General features: G+C 41.5%; 1 protein-coding gene across 2 annotated transcripts in view; it reads left to right on the plus strand.

Moving 5' to 3' along the window:
- The window catches only part of ULK2 (unc-51 like autophagy activating kinase 2), a 38,085-nt gene that overhangs the window by 13,952 nt on the left and 8,286 nt on the right, over window positions 1-15,847 (plus strand). The window contains exons 6-19 of one of the 2 annotated variants that reach the window (XM_039720617.1): window positions 620-793; window positions 1,867-1,940; window positions 2,466-2,567; window positions 2,911-2,969; window positions 3,276-3,358; window positions 5,343-5,393; window positions 5,777-5,862; window positions 6,466-6,637; window positions 7,526-7,586; window positions 7,808-7,900; window positions 10,841-10,984; window positions 12,358-12,503; window positions 12,735-12,815; window positions 15,532-15,818. In XM_039720617.1, coding sequence (XP_039576551.1) covers window positions 620-793; window positions 1,867-1,940; window positions 2,466-2,567; window positions 2,911-2,969; window positions 3,276-3,358; window positions 5,343-5,393; window positions 5,777-5,862; window positions 6,466-6,637; window positions 7,526-7,586; window positions 7,808-7,900; window positions 10,841-10,984; window positions 12,358-12,503; window positions 12,735-12,815; window positions 15,532-15,818 — 1,613 coding nt within the window. The remainder of the gene's footprint in view (window positions 1-619; window positions 794-1,866; window positions 1,941-2,465; window positions 2,568-2,910; window positions 2,970-3,275; window positions 3,359-5,342; window positions 5,394-5,776; window positions 5,863-6,465; window positions 6,638-7,525; window positions 7,587-7,807; window positions 7,901-10,840; window positions 10,985-12,357; window positions 12,504-12,734; window positions 12,816-15,531; window positions 15,819-15,847) is intronic. The other variant, XM_039720618.1, reaches the window with a different exon arrangement.

Genomic DNA, 15,847 nt, shown 5'->3' on the forward strand with positions numbered 1-15,847 from the left:
TCCCCGTAAAGAACAATTTTTATGGCTTCAGGTTTTAACATGATTTTTGGATGTACTTAATGTGAAATTATTTTCTTGCTTCCTTTGCCTTTTTAGCCAGTTTAGGATTTCACAGAATTCACAGAATCACTGAGTTGGAATTGATCTTAAAGATCATTGAGTCCACCCCAGCCCCAACACCTCACCCAAACCCTGGCACCCAGTGCCACATCCAGGCTCTGTTAAACACATCCAGGGATGGTGACTCCACCACCATTCCAAAACTTTATCACCCTTTCTGTAAACAACTTTTCCCAATATCCAACCTAAATTTCCCTCAACGCAGCTTGAGACTTACTGAGATTTAATTTGAGATTTAATGGCAATTGAGAAGTTTTATAATTACGATGCTACCAAGTTGAATAAACTACTGGAAAAACTGATGATTCAGAGTTGTGTAGCTGCTCCAAAACTATGGTGATGTTTATATTTATAGAAAAACACTGGAGACTGGATTGTAATTCATGATGATTAGATTATAACTCATTGTGTTTTCAGCTAATCACTGTGAAGTTGATTGCTTTTACCTAAATATACTGATATTTATTCTCCCCCCTGCTCCTGTGTGTGTCACTGCCAGCTAAGGGCACTCTGAGTGAGGACACCATCCGAGTGTTCCTGCAGCAGATTGCAGCAGCCATGAGGATCCTGCACAGCAAAGGCATCATCCACAGGGACCTCAAACCCCAGAACATCCTGCTGTCCTACGCCAGCCGCCGGAAATCCAGCGTCAGCGGCATACGCATCAAAATAGGTACATCCTCCCTCTCTGCGAGGCAAAGTCAGCACTCTTGGCTTGTTTCCCCCCTCAGAAATCTCTCCAGTTCAAGTCCTGGATGTGGAGTGTATTCAGTTGATGTAAATGAGACGGCAAGTCAAGAATGATGAGCTTCATGCTGTGCTGTATTCTCAGGATAAAAAAAGATTGAATCATAAAAACCTGTTTGATTAGATCTGCAGGACAGATCTGTTTAGCTGATGCTTCTAGTACTAAACTATTTTAATTAGGTATAAATGTAACTTTTGAAACTTGGAGTAGCCTTTAACCCATTTCAAAACACTGTATATGCAAGACTCCAATTGCATTTCCAGCTGTTTTCTTTTTCAGTGTAGATCTTCCTAAGGGTTATTTGAGAGGCTTAGAAATGAAGGTTATGACCTGGTTTTGGCATGGCAGAAGGGAGGTTTGGCCTTGTAACAGGGGAGAGATGTCAAATATTCATGATACTACCAAACTCCTCTGCAGAGGCCACTTCAGGAGTTTTAATCACTCCTAGTTGTCTTTTAAGTGTCTATTTAAAGCTACCTGGCTTTAAAGAAGTTCATTCCTGTGCTTTTGCTCAAAAACTGCACAGGGAAGACAAAACTTCTTCCCTTGCTGTCCTTACTTGATAGCTTCAGATGCTTTTGCCTGCATGGAAAATTCAGGCACCTGAAACTTGACTTCTTCAGCTTGTACCTGATGTGATTTCACTGCAGGCAGATTGTATATTCATCACTCTTAATGAGCCATTTATATTTAGCCAGTGACTTTAATCCTTCCCTGCTGATGCCAGACAGGCTGTTCTGCAGCTGGGGAGGTGCCTGAGCAGCAGTTTGTGCAAATGATGTCACTGCTGCTTCTTGGCTTGCTCATTTGAAAGATAATACATTATTCTTTCAGCATGACAAAGATTCTGCTATTCCTTGTAGCTTGCTAGATATTAAACCTGTCTTTTTTCAATCCCACTGTTAATTGTAGGTTTCAGTTAGAGACAGGTGATTTCTAGACTGTAAAAATTTGAAAATTCTCTTTCTCTTCATTGACCAAGGTTGTTTTTTACACAGCTGACTTTGGGTTTGCTCGTTATCTGCACAGCAACATGATGGCTGCAACTCTGTGTGGTTCCCCTATGTACATGGTAAGGGATATTTCACATTTTCTTGCTTGTCTCAAACATTCTCCTGCCAAAACACAATAATTGACTGCTTGCAGATTGGCAAATGCCTCATGTTGCTTTACAAAGATCAGGGACAGAGTGCAGTTCCCCTTTCCATAGTTTTACTACCTTTTTTTTTTTTATTTCCTTGGGATTTGGAGAGCATGATTGTTATAATCAGAGAGACATCAATCATTTCTTAGTGGTTCTTTGTCCAGAAGAAGAACTGCAGAAGCCAAGTAAATAACACATCCCTCTTCTTCCCAAACATGCCAAATGCTGGATGCTTTCTTCAGAACATCAGCATTTCTAGTTTCTTTGTGGTTTTGAAACTCAGCTTTCATTTTAGATGGAGCTGGTGGCTCTCAAGCCATGTGATGCATGTGAAAATGTTAATTTTCTCTTACAATGAAGTGGTCTCTGTTAATACTGCTCTGACAGTAGATTCATATTGCTGTGGCTTTCCTTTTGTTATTTTCCCTTCTGAGAATTTGCTGTTCTTTCCAGGCCCCTGAAGTGATTATGTCTCAGCACTATGATGCTAAAGCAGATCTGTGGAGCATAGGAACTGTGATCTATCAGTGTCTTGTTGGAAAACCACCTTTTCAGGTAACACTTTCTTCCCTTTTCCCTCTTCTCAGTCTGAAGGACATTCCTGGGGCTTTTGCTTCCAGTCAGGAAAGCAGAAGCAAGTGATGTCTGAGTGTTGGTGCTGCACAGGCTTGAGGATACCAAAAGAGAAGTTGTTTATGCTCAGTCTGCATGATGAGTGTGTTCAATCCAGAGGAAATACATCAATAAGGAGCCTCAGTGCTGAAGGCACTGCTCTGCTTGGTGTTTTCTCCTTTAATGCCCATATGCAAAGTCTTCTTTTTGTGTATGTGTGCTTAGGAACAAAAGCTATTTCCTCCATGAAACTGAGCTTTAATTAATGTACATTTTTATTTGACAGGCCAATAGTCCTCAAGATTTGAGAATGTTTTATGAAAAGAACAGGAATTTGATTCCTAGGTATGTCACCATGGCCTTTCCTGTCATTTAAACTTGTTGATTAAACACTTTTTCATCTTGGGGATTGCCTGGGATTCATAAAAATATTTGCTGTTGCTGTATTTACAAGGATGTAGTGTGATACCAGTGAATCATGTTGCATCTTGCCTTCATTGTAGCTGAAACTAAATGGACTAAGGCTGTAAAGCACAGATAGTGATGACTCAGGGACGTGGCAGAATGCTGATTTCCTGCAATTCAATGTGCTGTGCATTATTCAATGCATGCATTACATTTAATGCATGTTTTACTTCCTCTTGTGTGCAGCATTCCTAGGGAAACATCAGCTTACCTGGCTGACCTGCTGTTGGGTTTGCTTCAGAGAAACCAAAAGGATAGAATGGACTTTGGTATGTATTTCTTTTTCTCTCTTGCTCTTCTGACTTTCCTTGTTAGTTGTATTCATGTGACCAGAATAATGATCTTGACCTTTTGTCCACAGCCAATTACATGAGAAGTGAAGTGGTTTTTTTCTTCTCTGTTTTCATAAAGAGGGCAGAGTAGCTAAAACAAATCACTGGATAACTACTGTCAGTATTAAGTGATGCACATAAATCATGACTTTGTTTTTGAGTAGTGAAATATAAATCAGTTTAATTATTTCAGTTGTGCCCTTTCCTTCAAGGATTTACTGCTATACCTTAAATTTCATGTTGAAGGCTTATTTCTGTTACTTTAACTGGTGTTTTAGCATCAGACTGGGAGCAAACATTTCTGATTTCCCTGTACTGGAAGAACCCACTTTGGAAACACACTATTGAACAGTTACATCTTGATTAATTCTTCTTAGCTGCATCTTATATGATGTTATGATATTATCATGATATTCATGCTGCTTATTTAAATTTTATAGCACTACTTGTTAATGCAGTTTTATCATAGCTGCCAGGAAATATTAATCTTAACATTTTAGTTCAGATCCAGGAAAAGCTCATGATAATTGGGTAGAATGTCACAGATTATTTTGATCAGTATATAAATCTCTACATGTAGGAGAAATAATACCTCACAAACATGGACTGTGAGTAATTGATTCCACTCTGCCCTCTGGGTGTGCTGATCCCTACAGTTTCTTCAAACATGGGAAATTAACTGTATCACTTGTGGTGGTGGGAGAAAGCATTTGTGCTTCGAAAGAAAAATAGAAAGCAGAATGGCAGTGCTGAAAGTCATGTTTTCCTTGGCTGAGCCACTTCAAGGGCCTCAAAGGGGCTGCTCTGGAATGTGCTTAGCAAAGGGAGTGAGAGGGAGAGTTTCTAGCAGAGCCCAGTCGCCTGTTGTTGGAGTAAAAATAGCACTGGAAATGTTGTTGATCTTCCAGCAATATGAAGTAGAACAGCAGGTGTTGTACCAAAGCTGGAGAGCACCTGATCCCTGTGTTCAAGTGAATAATGACATTGTTCAGGCATTACAGCTGGATTCCTTCCCTTATCGGGTCATGGGGAAAAGTGTTGCTGAAGGAAGGGACATACTCCAGGCCTCAGATTCTTTCTCTTTTTTTTTCCTCCTTGTTATTTGCTTATGTCTGAGGCACAGCATTGTTTTTCCTCCAGTGTTAGGACATTAAAGTTCACTCAGCTCAGCAGCTGGCTCCCACTAACCCTCAAATTCCCTGAACCAGCTGAACACTGCTCCTTGCAGAACAAAACTTTCCATGTAACCTGGTGGCCAACTGGTTATGCTCAATTAAAAGTGCCTCAGCATATCCATTTACAACAAAAGCAAAGTATTTCTAATGTAACAACAGTGAGTTCACTGGGGAAATTGTTAAAGAAGTGGTGTCTAATTCTGCTTTTTGCCATGAACTGGCTGCACAGGTCATGTTCTGCTGTTGGGAAGTGGAAAGGAGAATGGCTCTGCTGTGATCATCTTTTTTGCCACCTAAGGTGTAGCATTAATGGCTTCAAAAATAAATGTCAATCCTTGGGAAAGGCAGAGCTGAAAATGCTTTCAGTGTCTGATGTGAAAAATGCTCACTGTTTTGAAGAGCAGACTAAAACTGAATTACTACCACAGAGAACATAATTTCCTCAGCAGCACAGGGAGGTTTCTTGTGTACATGGCTTTAAGTGCAGTCACAAGATTTCTTCTAGTGATTCAGTCTGATTTGCCTTGCTGACTGATGTTTGAAGTTATTAAATTGATTCTTGTTTCCTTTCCAGACTCTGTAGCAGCACATACCATAGAAAGCTTTAATCTTTTATAAGCTCTTCACCCTCTGGCTCTGCAGTGTTGATTCTGGGAAGGCAACCATTTATCACCATCTGCAGTACAGTCTGTAAATTCTGTCATTTGTACATCTACTCACAATGGTGCTTGTTTCTTGTTCTACAGAAGCATTTTTCAACCACCCTTTCCTGGATCACATTTCAACAGTGAAAAAATGTAAGTAGTTAGTTGGGATTTTTTTTTTCACTTATTTGTGTGAATGATGAGTGTTACAGGCTGGGAGGGAGAAAGATCTGCCAAATATCACACTAAGTGTTTATGAGACACTTTCCTCAGCCTGCCTGTTGTTGTGCTCTATTATGAGCCCGAGTGTTGAATCCTTTCTTGTATTATGCCAGACTGAAATGTGATACTTATTTACTTGTTCTTTTGACGTTTGCACTGAACTTAAATACCCTCGTGTGATTGAGGATGTGCTGTTCTTAAAAGCTGTGCAAGGGCTTATGAATGAGAAGCAGTGAGGAAATTTGTTTGAAATTCAGCCTTTTGAAGTCTCAGTCCTTTCCCCCCCCCACCCTCTCTGGATTTTTCTCTTCTAGCTTGTCCTGTACCAGTGCCCACATACCCAGGCTCAGTCTCTGGCAGTTCCTGTGGTAGCTCTCCTTGTCGCTTTGCTTCTCCTCCAGTAAGTTCTGTGTTACACAACAATCTCCAGAAAATGTTTTCTGTAATGTTTAGCCAAGAATTCATGAATTTTTAAAATCTTTTAATACTTGAACGCTGTAAACTGTCATGTTTAGGTGCAAAGAGCAAGGAACACCCCTGTCTTTTCCTTAAATACCAGTAACACTTTGGTGCTCTCTTGTTCTGTGGGGGTTTTGTTGTTCTTTTTGGTTAAGGTAAAAAAAAAAACCCATACAAATATCATGAGATCTGATGATATCAAATGCTAGAGCAGCACATTTTTAGATATTCTGCTATGGTTTGCAATGTAATGATTGTTACAGATAAATTTTGAATTGGCCCTTTTGGCTTAAGGCCCCTTTTTACAAACCAGTGACTTCAATTTTATGTGACCTTTGGAACAGGTACATCTATATCACCAGGAATGATTGAATAAATCCTAGTTGTTTAAACTCACAGCCTGATCAGTACAGAACTGTCTAAACTGACACTGCAGGGTTATCCAGTATTTGAAATGTCATAGTTCAAAAGCATTTCTGCTTTGTGAATCACTGGATTTACAGTGGGTTTTTGTAACTTTGTTTTTCCCACCACCCCCCTCCAGTCTCTGCCAGACATGCAGCACATTCAAGAAGAAAATTTGTCTTCCCCTCCACTGGGTCCTCCCAACTATCTTCAAGTCTCTAAAGACTCTGCCAGTACCAGTAGCAAGAACTCCTCTTGTGACACAGATGACTTTGTTCTTGTCCCACACAATATCTCTTCAGACCATTCATGTAAGAACCTTTCTTATTTTTACATCTCAATCCAATTTTCATTCATAACACACTTCTACCTCCTGTTGTTCTTTGGCTCTCTTTGCTCTAAATGTGTCAGAATTCAAATTGAAATTAATTTATGTAGTTTGATTCCTCTTTGGAAGGAAACTCTTTGGTACTGCACGTCCATCTGGGACATTTTTATCTTCAATTGAGCAGCCAAATATGCAAGAGGGGTGGTTTAAAGTCATGGAAAATAGTGGGGCTTGGCAGTAGAAGAAGAGATTCAGTTGTAAACAACTGCTGATAAAAGACCCAAGGATTCTCTTGGAGTTCTTTGTGGAAGCAGGCACTTTGTTTCCTCCAGACTCACTGAACATTTAGAGCTCATGCTCTAGAGCTTTAAATAACAGGTGTAGATAAAAACATAAAACACTTCTAACATGAAAGGTAAAACATCAGCCTGGGCTTACAGAAAGGAAGAACTTGGATGTAGCACATTTATGACATGGTCCCAACCTGAATTGCACAAAGTCAGCTGATTTCTGGATGATGCCACCAGTTGTGGTAAATATTTGACTAAATGACTGCCTGAAGGGTTTCTGCCATTGTTGTAAACATCCCAGTGCTGATACCTTGTACTCCTACACAATGGAGTTTATTTCAAAATTCTTACTAATATGGCAACAACCCACAAACAAACAGCAAAATAACTTTGTGAAGAACTCCCTTCCCCAGTTCCATTTTTGTTGGGGGTGGTCACATTTGAGATATTTTCCAACACAAAACCTTTTGTGGGAGACTTTCATACATTCACAGAAATGTTTTTCTCAACAACAGCAATATGGAAGGTTTTTTTCTGATTCTGCTTGCTGACGTGGGTTTTCCATGTGTTCCCTCCTGCAGATGATATGCCTTTGGGAGCAGCTGGCAGGCGGGCTTCCAGTGAGTTCTTGATGTGTGGAGGGTAGGTGTGCTGAGCTTCTTCCAAAAGAAACCTCTTCTAAAATTGATTCTGTAGCTGCAGAAGGGGGTTCTGGGCTTTTGGGTTGTTATAGCTCTGTGGACTTTCTGAAAGATAAACAAGAATTGAATTTGAGTATCTAAATACCTTGAATTCAGGAAGTTTTGCTGCCAAGTCCTCTGGTGTGAGGACCTGTCTTTTGACAGTGGTTTTTGTTTCCACAGGCAGTCACCATTAACTATTTCTGGAAGCTCAGGAACTGTACAGAAACCATCCACAGCCTCTTCTCGAAGTGCTGCCTCTGGTACAGCTAACAGGTGTGTGATGTGGCCTTAAATTCTCTGCTGTTTTATGGGTTTGGCTTCATTTATTTCTTTTTTTAATTTTGAAACTGGACTAAAATAGAAGCCACACCTCTTTTCTCCAGGCTCTCCACCCTTCATGCCTTCTCTGGTGCATCCCCAAAAGATTTCCTTAAGGAGTTTAGAGCATTCTTTGTCTAAATTTTGAGCTGTTTAAAAGCAGAAATTTATGGACATAACTGACTTGTCTTTTTGGTGTTGGGAAGCACAGCACAGCCTTCGTGTAGTGAGTCAAGATGTTGAATGCAGATACATTTTGCAAAGTGGTTGTGAGAGAGGAGGAACTTTGCAAGCCCAGATTGCAGTGAATTTGTGTCTCGTGGCTGCCTTGGTTTGTCTGGTCACTGGGTGTGGCTTTTGTGCAAGTGATTATTGTGAATTTCATGGTGTGTCTCACAAGATGCCAAAGTCACATGAAGGAACTAAACATGTATTGCAGGTTTTCCATCAGCAGGACTGGTAATTAGTCCCCTTTCTTCCTCATGGCTGTAGGCTTCAGTTTCTGCTGGTTTAAAATGGAACTGATTTTCATCAGAGGGGCCTGAAATCTTTCCTGTTACTTTGGAAAATGTCAAGCTTAATTATGGTGTTTAACTACTCATGGAATATCTAAGCAGAATTTGTTCAAGTGATGAATTTCATGATGTTTTCAGTACAACAGAAAGAGGATGAGTGGCTAACTGGGGAATACAGCTATTATGTTGGGTGCATTTTTGGCTTGTGCCAGTGCTGGAGGGCTGCAAGTCAGCATTATTTGTTTAGAAATGCTTGTCACAAGAAAAGTTTGTTACTTTGTGCTGATCTTTGTGCTGTTGGGGAAATGTGCTGACAGGGGCTGTCAATACAGCTTTTAGCCTCATGTTTTAGGGCAGATAATGGGCATGGTTTGCCTGTAGAGACCCATTTGCTCTGAGCTGGCCATCTGCAATGTAGTATAAATACACTGTTCTTTCCTTTTTTAAGTTGGGTCAGGCAGGGTTTTTAGAGTTAGAAATGTTATGAAAATGTGCCAGTTGTGTTATCTGTACATTACTGAGAGCTAAATGGTCATGTGGTTAGAAACAGGTGTCTTCTGTTCACACTCTGTACTATAATAGTTTGATTTAATTACTGGCTGAGTTAATTCAGTAACTGCACTTGGGGCTGTGTGGGGCATGGTCTGAAGAAAGCAGAGTGTGTTTGTGTGTTTCTGATATTCTGCAAGATGCTGGGTTTGGCTTTGGGATTTGTTTTTTTATTTCCTGACAAATATTCTTTCATTGTTTGTAGGTTGTTTCTCTTCATTTTTTGGTGTTTTACAAAAGGTTATGCCCTGTGAAACAGTGAATCTTTCTGATGAACTGATAAAACTGAATTAATTGTGCCCATAGTTATGCTGCTTTATGCTGTGTGTCTTCACAGACAGTCTCCAGCCAGAATGGGCAGATGAGGTCAAGGTGGTTCACTCTCCTGTGGTTTATTATCAGTTTTATCCTCTGGATCTCAGAGAAACAAGATTTGCATGCAGCTCTGCACACATCTGTATTGCATTTTCTCTGGCTGGTAACAAACCACATCAGACTGGAGGATGCCTGGCCAGAGCTCAGCTTTGGGCTTGAACTGGGGAGCCCCTGCACCCCTCTCACACAGCACTGCTGCCTCCTGTCAGCTCACAGCTCAAGAGCTTGCCTGGGCTTTCCTGCAGAGCTGTGTGAGAGCAGGAAAAAGCATTTTCTGTGCCGAGTTCTTTAAAAGTTGAAGTGCCTTCATGGTCTCCTGAGTGTCACTGCCACAGTTTAAATAACATCTGCTTCCCTCTCCTGGGGAGAGGCTCCCTGAGTGTGCTGTGTAGTCATGGCAGGCTGCCCACAGCCTTCCTGTGGTTTCCACTTGGGATTTCTCCCTGCCTGCAAGTTTTCAGGCTTTCTGCTGACTGTGTGTCCACAGCCAACTTCCAAATTACTCTGTGGGATCCAGAAACTGGGTGGCAACAGCAGGACCAACTTTCTTTTGCTAAGGAAGTTCTGTGCCTATTAGCAAGTAATATTTCATTCTAAGTGGTAGCAAAGAGAATAGGACAATTACAGTAAAAAATCCCAGATTTCTGTTCAGCTGGAGCCAGGCAGTGAGTCTTGTCTTCTAGATAATTTTTTTTCACATTTCTTCTAAGAATTTGTAATCTTTCTTTAAAGACATGGTCAATAAAGGACCAGATAGTAAAATGGTTATCTTCCACACAGCCCATTTGTTTGAAATTCTTTCAGTTGAATTCTGTTTTCCTTTAAAAGTATTGGTTACTGATTACATGCAGTGGTTTGAGTCCCTTGTCAGGAGCCACCCTGAGGCAGGTCACTGGCACTCCAGCTGAACTTGGGCAATCTGCACTTGCAATCTGTGGATTAATGTTCAGGTGTGTGGTTTGGCTCCCCCTCTCAGGGGTTGGTTCTTACATTACATAACATGTTTTCCTCCTGCAAGTTCATGATGTCTCTGGGGATATCTCTGCCTGTGCTTCGGTGGCTTTTGTCCACATTCCAGCCCTTCTCTGAACTTCCTGTCCCTGGGTTTTCCTAGAACACTATTTTCAAGTGTGGTAAACACAGCGAGCGGCTTGGCAGGGAGTCAGAGTGATCTGGAGATCTCACTGATGTGTGACCAAGGGCTGACTCCCAGCTCTGTGTGATCCCAGCCAGTGCAGGGAAGGCAGGGAGTCCTGAGCAGCTCCTGATCCTCCTCTGTGCAGCGTTGGAGCCGGGTTAGGACAGGCCGAGATCGCAGCGCACCCAGGCAGCGCAGAAGAAATTCATTTGCCTTTCCTAGATTCTCTCCAAATTCCTACAGCACAATTCTGACAGAGTGAGACCTTCCTACCTGTATTCATCTCCTGTTTCCATCTCCTGTCTTCACACCTTCCAACTTCAGGCACTGTCAGCCGTCCGTGTCCCCCCGCAGCGAGACGGCGCCGATCCCGGTTCCCACCCAGCTCCGCAACTACCAGCGCATCGAACAGAACCTCTCCTCCACTGCCAGCCCCGTGTCAAACCCCCACGGATCACCCCGGTGAGCCTGGCCTTTTTAACTCCTTTCTCTTGCTTCTGCTTGGTGTTTGTACCCTGGTAGATGTCCCTGCTTTCTTGCTAATGTCGTTTTTTTTCCACGCTGAAGAGACGTTTCAATGATAACAAATAAAAGCCCTTCACAATCTCAAGATTGTTGGATGGGCACTTGAAATATTTCATGAAAACAAAATGAGCTTGTTCTTTCACTCAAAATGCAGCCCAAGAAGGTAAAAAGATGAAGTCTTGCTTTTTTGCTGCTCTTTGTGTAGTGCATGGCATTACATCATGAACTGAAATGTCAGTAATAAGTTCTGTTTTGTTTTCACACATGTAGTGATGAGACGAATGCTTTGTTCTGTAGAATATCAAAGAAACAATTTTTGGCATGCCAGTTAACCAGCTTGTCTCATTACAAGGCTCTAGTGAGCCAGGCTTATTCTCTGCCTTGTGGTCTAGAGGATCAGGCTGGTGAAGGTCAAAGACTCATAAATAGACTACTTGGAACTCTGGAGATCTTTACAAAAACAAAACCCAGGGTTTCTTGCTCATTTTTTCCAGGATCCCTGATTTGATTATAGTTACTACATTCAGGGAAATTACTCCCTTAAATCTGTTTTCAGTTATTTGATCTGGGTTCCAGACACAATATGAAAATTTGTCAGAATCTTGATGTTTAAAAAAATGGGCATTTACAGCAATACTTGGTTGTGAAATTTAAAAAAAAAATTGATGATAAAGTTATTTGAAGATTGGAGTGCACTAAGAGAAGTCTGTTTTAATGCTCTCCAGTTAACAGACTATTATGGCATTCTCTTGTATTTGTGGGGTTCCCAGACAAAGGAAGGAATGATGAATCTGACTCCATGTTCTTAGAAGGCTAATTTATTATTTTATGATACTATATTATATTGAAGAATACTAAACTATACAGAAAGGATACTTACAGAGGGCTAAAAGATAATAAAACTCGTGACTCTTTCCAGGGCCCCAACACAGCTTGACCATAATTGGCCAATAAGTCAAAACAATTCACATGAAACCAATGAAACAATCTCCAACCACATTCCAAAGCAGCAAAACACAGGAGAAGCAAATGAGATAATAATGTTTTCCTTTTTTCTCTGAGGCTTTTCAGCTTCCCAGGAGAAGAATCCTGGGCAAAGGGATTTTTCCAGAAAATATGACTGCCACAGCATTGTGTGATAATAAAGGGAATTAAATCTTGATTACTGTCAGTATGGAAATCTTAAGTTCTTAGCTTTCTCTTGAAACAGCAGTATTTCCTCTGGCTGATCAGACTCCTCAGGGGGGATCTGAAGCTTGTCTGGAGCAGGCAGTGAGCTCAGTGTGTGTGACCATCCCCTTCCCTTGCAGAGCCGGCGTTGTGAGGCGCTCCAACACCAGCCCCATGGGGTTCATGAAGATGGGCTCGTGCTCCCCAGTGCCAGCTGACCCTGCCCAGGCCGTGGGGCGCAGGCTGTCCACAGGATCTTCCCGACCATACTCTCCTTCACCACTAGGTAAGCACAGAAATGCTCAGCAATTAGTCAAGCTTCATCTGGAGCAGTCATTCAGAACGCTGATTCTTGCTTGAAATTAATGTTAAACCACAGCCTGCCCAGCCAGGTCACGCGTGCAGAAATAATTTCTGTTAAATGGCTCACAGAAGTAAACTAACTAGGTTTTCACTTGTTTTATCTTTGTAAGTGAAGTAGAAAGTGTAAATCCATGTTTTGGTTTTGTTTGCATAGTTGGAACCATACCTGAGCAGCTTGGGCACTGTTGTTGTGGACAGCTCCAAGGACATGAATCAAGGAGTAGAAACTTCTCAGGTGAGTGACTTTGGACAGTGCAATCAGCATTATTTTGATAGAGCTTCTGGAGCATTTTATGAAGGGGTGGGAGAGCCAACACACATTAGAATGGGTTAATAGGAGACACTGAATTTTTGTGGAAACAGCCCATTTGTGGCCTGGGTGACACCTTTGCCCATAACTAATTCCCTACACAGTAAGACAACAACTGAAATTTCTTGTTCTCAAGATGGAACAACAACTCTGATGAAGCCTGTCTTTAACCAGGGCTGGTTTATAATGAATGGTAGTAACATGCTTTTGAGAATCTGGTTTTGATAGACCAGCTCTGTCATGCCAGTTCTCAGAAAAGGGAGGCAGAGCTGCCAGTGCACAGCGTGCAACACATTTTCGTCATTCCCTTGGGAGATCAGCTGGGATCTGATGTTCCTGTTGCTAAGCAGTCAGCAAGCTTTGCAAGTCATAAATCATTATGGCATGCCAGCAGGGAAAAAAAAAATAAGAAGATCAGGAAGAAATAGGACTTGAAGATGTTCTGAGACTGTTAAAGATGGAATTGCACTGTAATGCCAGAAGGATTTGGTATAGGAATATGCAATTCAGCAACTTGTTCTTCTAAGCTCTGTGCACATTTTGGGTGCATTTTCTTCTCTATCAAAAATACTAGTTATACTTTTTATTTTGACTTTCAATGATGTGATATAGAAACTGCATTGTGAGTTTTCTCCTATTTAAACACTTGTCCAAAACCATCTGGGCATGGTAGAGCCTTCACTACTTGGAGTAGCCATGTCTGGGAATGGTTCCATCCATGTGAAATAAGTTCTGTGATGTGTTTCAAAAATTGCCTTGATAATTGCTATGCCATTGGCTGGCTCAACAAAAGGAATGAGAGACTCCTTAGATATGAAATGGTCTCTTAAAAAGTGAAAAGGGGTGTGTGCAAAGAGAATACAAAGAACTGTGTTTGCTTTTCTTGTTGCAACTTTACTTTGGATCGAGTTTTGTCAGGCTGTTGGTTTAGTGCCTTTTGCTAGTATCAAACTAACTTGTAACACACCACAGCACTGTTTTTATGCCTGGCAGGGGTTTTAATGTTTCATTTCTTCATATGTTTTCTGCATTCTTTTCCTCCTTAGTTTCACTTCTTAATTTGACATGACTGCAGTGGTATTTCTGTTTGTACAATACCACAAATTGCAGCAAGTCTGTTTCTCAGCATTTCAGTGGGTATGGGAAGCAGTTTTTTGCTTTGGGTGAGGTGAGGTCATCTGAACTGAGATTTTTCTAAGGGCTGAAGATGTCTTTCGTAATGTAGCTTCTGAACTAATTGAGCTGTTCTTGCTGCCAGTGGCAGCAGAGGACACACTTTTAATTCAGAAGCCTTCCCTGGGGTGGCAACAACACTGGAACAGTAACCAGTGGGATTTCAGACTGATTCTAAAACAACAGGTGAAGACTTCCCAGTGCTGTGAGACAAGCAGAGGGATTTCAGGCAAGCAAATCCTTGGCTGGAAAATTAATGAGAAATAGACTTGATCCCTCTGCTAGAGCTGCAGGCAGACAGACTGTTCTGAAATATGCTGCCTAATGGAATGGAATGAAATCAAGGTGAAGTAGCTCATATTCAAAATCCAACTAGCAAAAACATGGGCTCAAGAAGGCTGAAAGATGTGTTGTAACAGCTGGACACTTTGCTGAGCATGCTGCAAGAAGTTTGGGGTGGTTTTTTTGAGCAGACATTCATGAAATGAAGTCTCTCTCAGAAGAGTCTCATGGCCAGCTTTTAAAAAACCTTCTCTAGTTGTATGGTTCAGTTTTTCTATCTTTCTTTTTTTTTTCTTAAAACATGAGTGAAACTCACTTTGGTGTCAGTTCTTGGAGGTTACAGGCAGGCTTCTTCTCTGGGAAGCTGTGGCCATAATGCTGAAGTCTGGTGTACTGTTTGTAACTTTGCACAGTTCCTTATCATGAGACATAAAAACATACACCAGGAACAGAACATTTCATCAAATTTCAGGCCTAATTTTGAAAGAGGATGGTCATTTTTAAGTAGGTGAGGTGTTTATAAGAGTTATTTCCCCAAAGTCCTCTGTTTAAATGATAACTTAGAGCTCTCCCATTTGCTTTAGGAGAAGCTGCACTCGTACCTAAGTGTGGACTTCCTCTGTCAGCTTTTGAAAGAAGATTCAGTCTGACAGACTAAAAAGTAAACAACTGCTCAAAGTCATGTCCCCAAAGTGTTCCATCTGAACAATTTGGTTCTTTTTAGTTCCTAGTTTTCTTGCAGGAACATGAGCTGCCTTTGTCTGTAAATGAAGCCATTACACACAGCACAAGTCATTAACATGCAATGTCCTCTTGTTTGCAAGAAGATCATTGCAGGCCTTGAGAACCTCTATTCATCTTGGGATTTCAGTGCTGGTTGTGCCATTCCTGCTGAATCCAGCCACTTTATTTGTCCTGGTGCAGGTTGCCAGCTGTACTGCAGCTGCCAGGACAGCTGTCAGCCTGAAATGGTGCCTATTTGGCAGCTTGGAGGTCTTATCAGTGTGGTGTAGCAATAATTCAAACAATCCATGGGTTAAATCCATTGTCCTTGCTGTCTAGTGAGCTAATGATCAAACACATCTCAATATTTGCAGTTTCATGTTGTTCTCTGGAATTTTGAGCTTTATCAATATATTTTGCAAGCAGTCCAAGTACAATTTTATCTTATTTGTCATCTCCACAGGTTCTCCTATACCACCATCTCAGTCCCCACAGTCACTTCTGATGGGAGCGAGGTTGCAGAGTGCTCCTACTCTCACAGATATCTACCAGAACAAGCAGAAGCTCAGAAAGCAGCATTCAGACCCAGTTTGCCCATCCTATGCTGGGTATGGATACAGTCACTCTCCACAGCCAAGCAGGCCAGGAAGCCTGGGAACATCCCCCACCAAGCACATGGGATCCTCTCCCAGGAGCTCAGACTGGCTCTTCAAAACCCCGCTGCCAACAATCATTGGCTCTCCCACTAAGGTTTGTTAAATTTGCAATTCTCAGTAACA

This window comes from Passer montanus, unplaced genomic scaffold (assembly GCF_014805655.1).
Source record: "Passer montanus isolate IOZ18808 unplaced genomic scaffold, ASM1480565v1 scaffold44, whole genome shotgun sequence".
Lineage (NCBI taxonomy): Eukaryota > Metazoa > Chordata > Aves > Passeriformes > Passeridae > Passer > Passer montanus.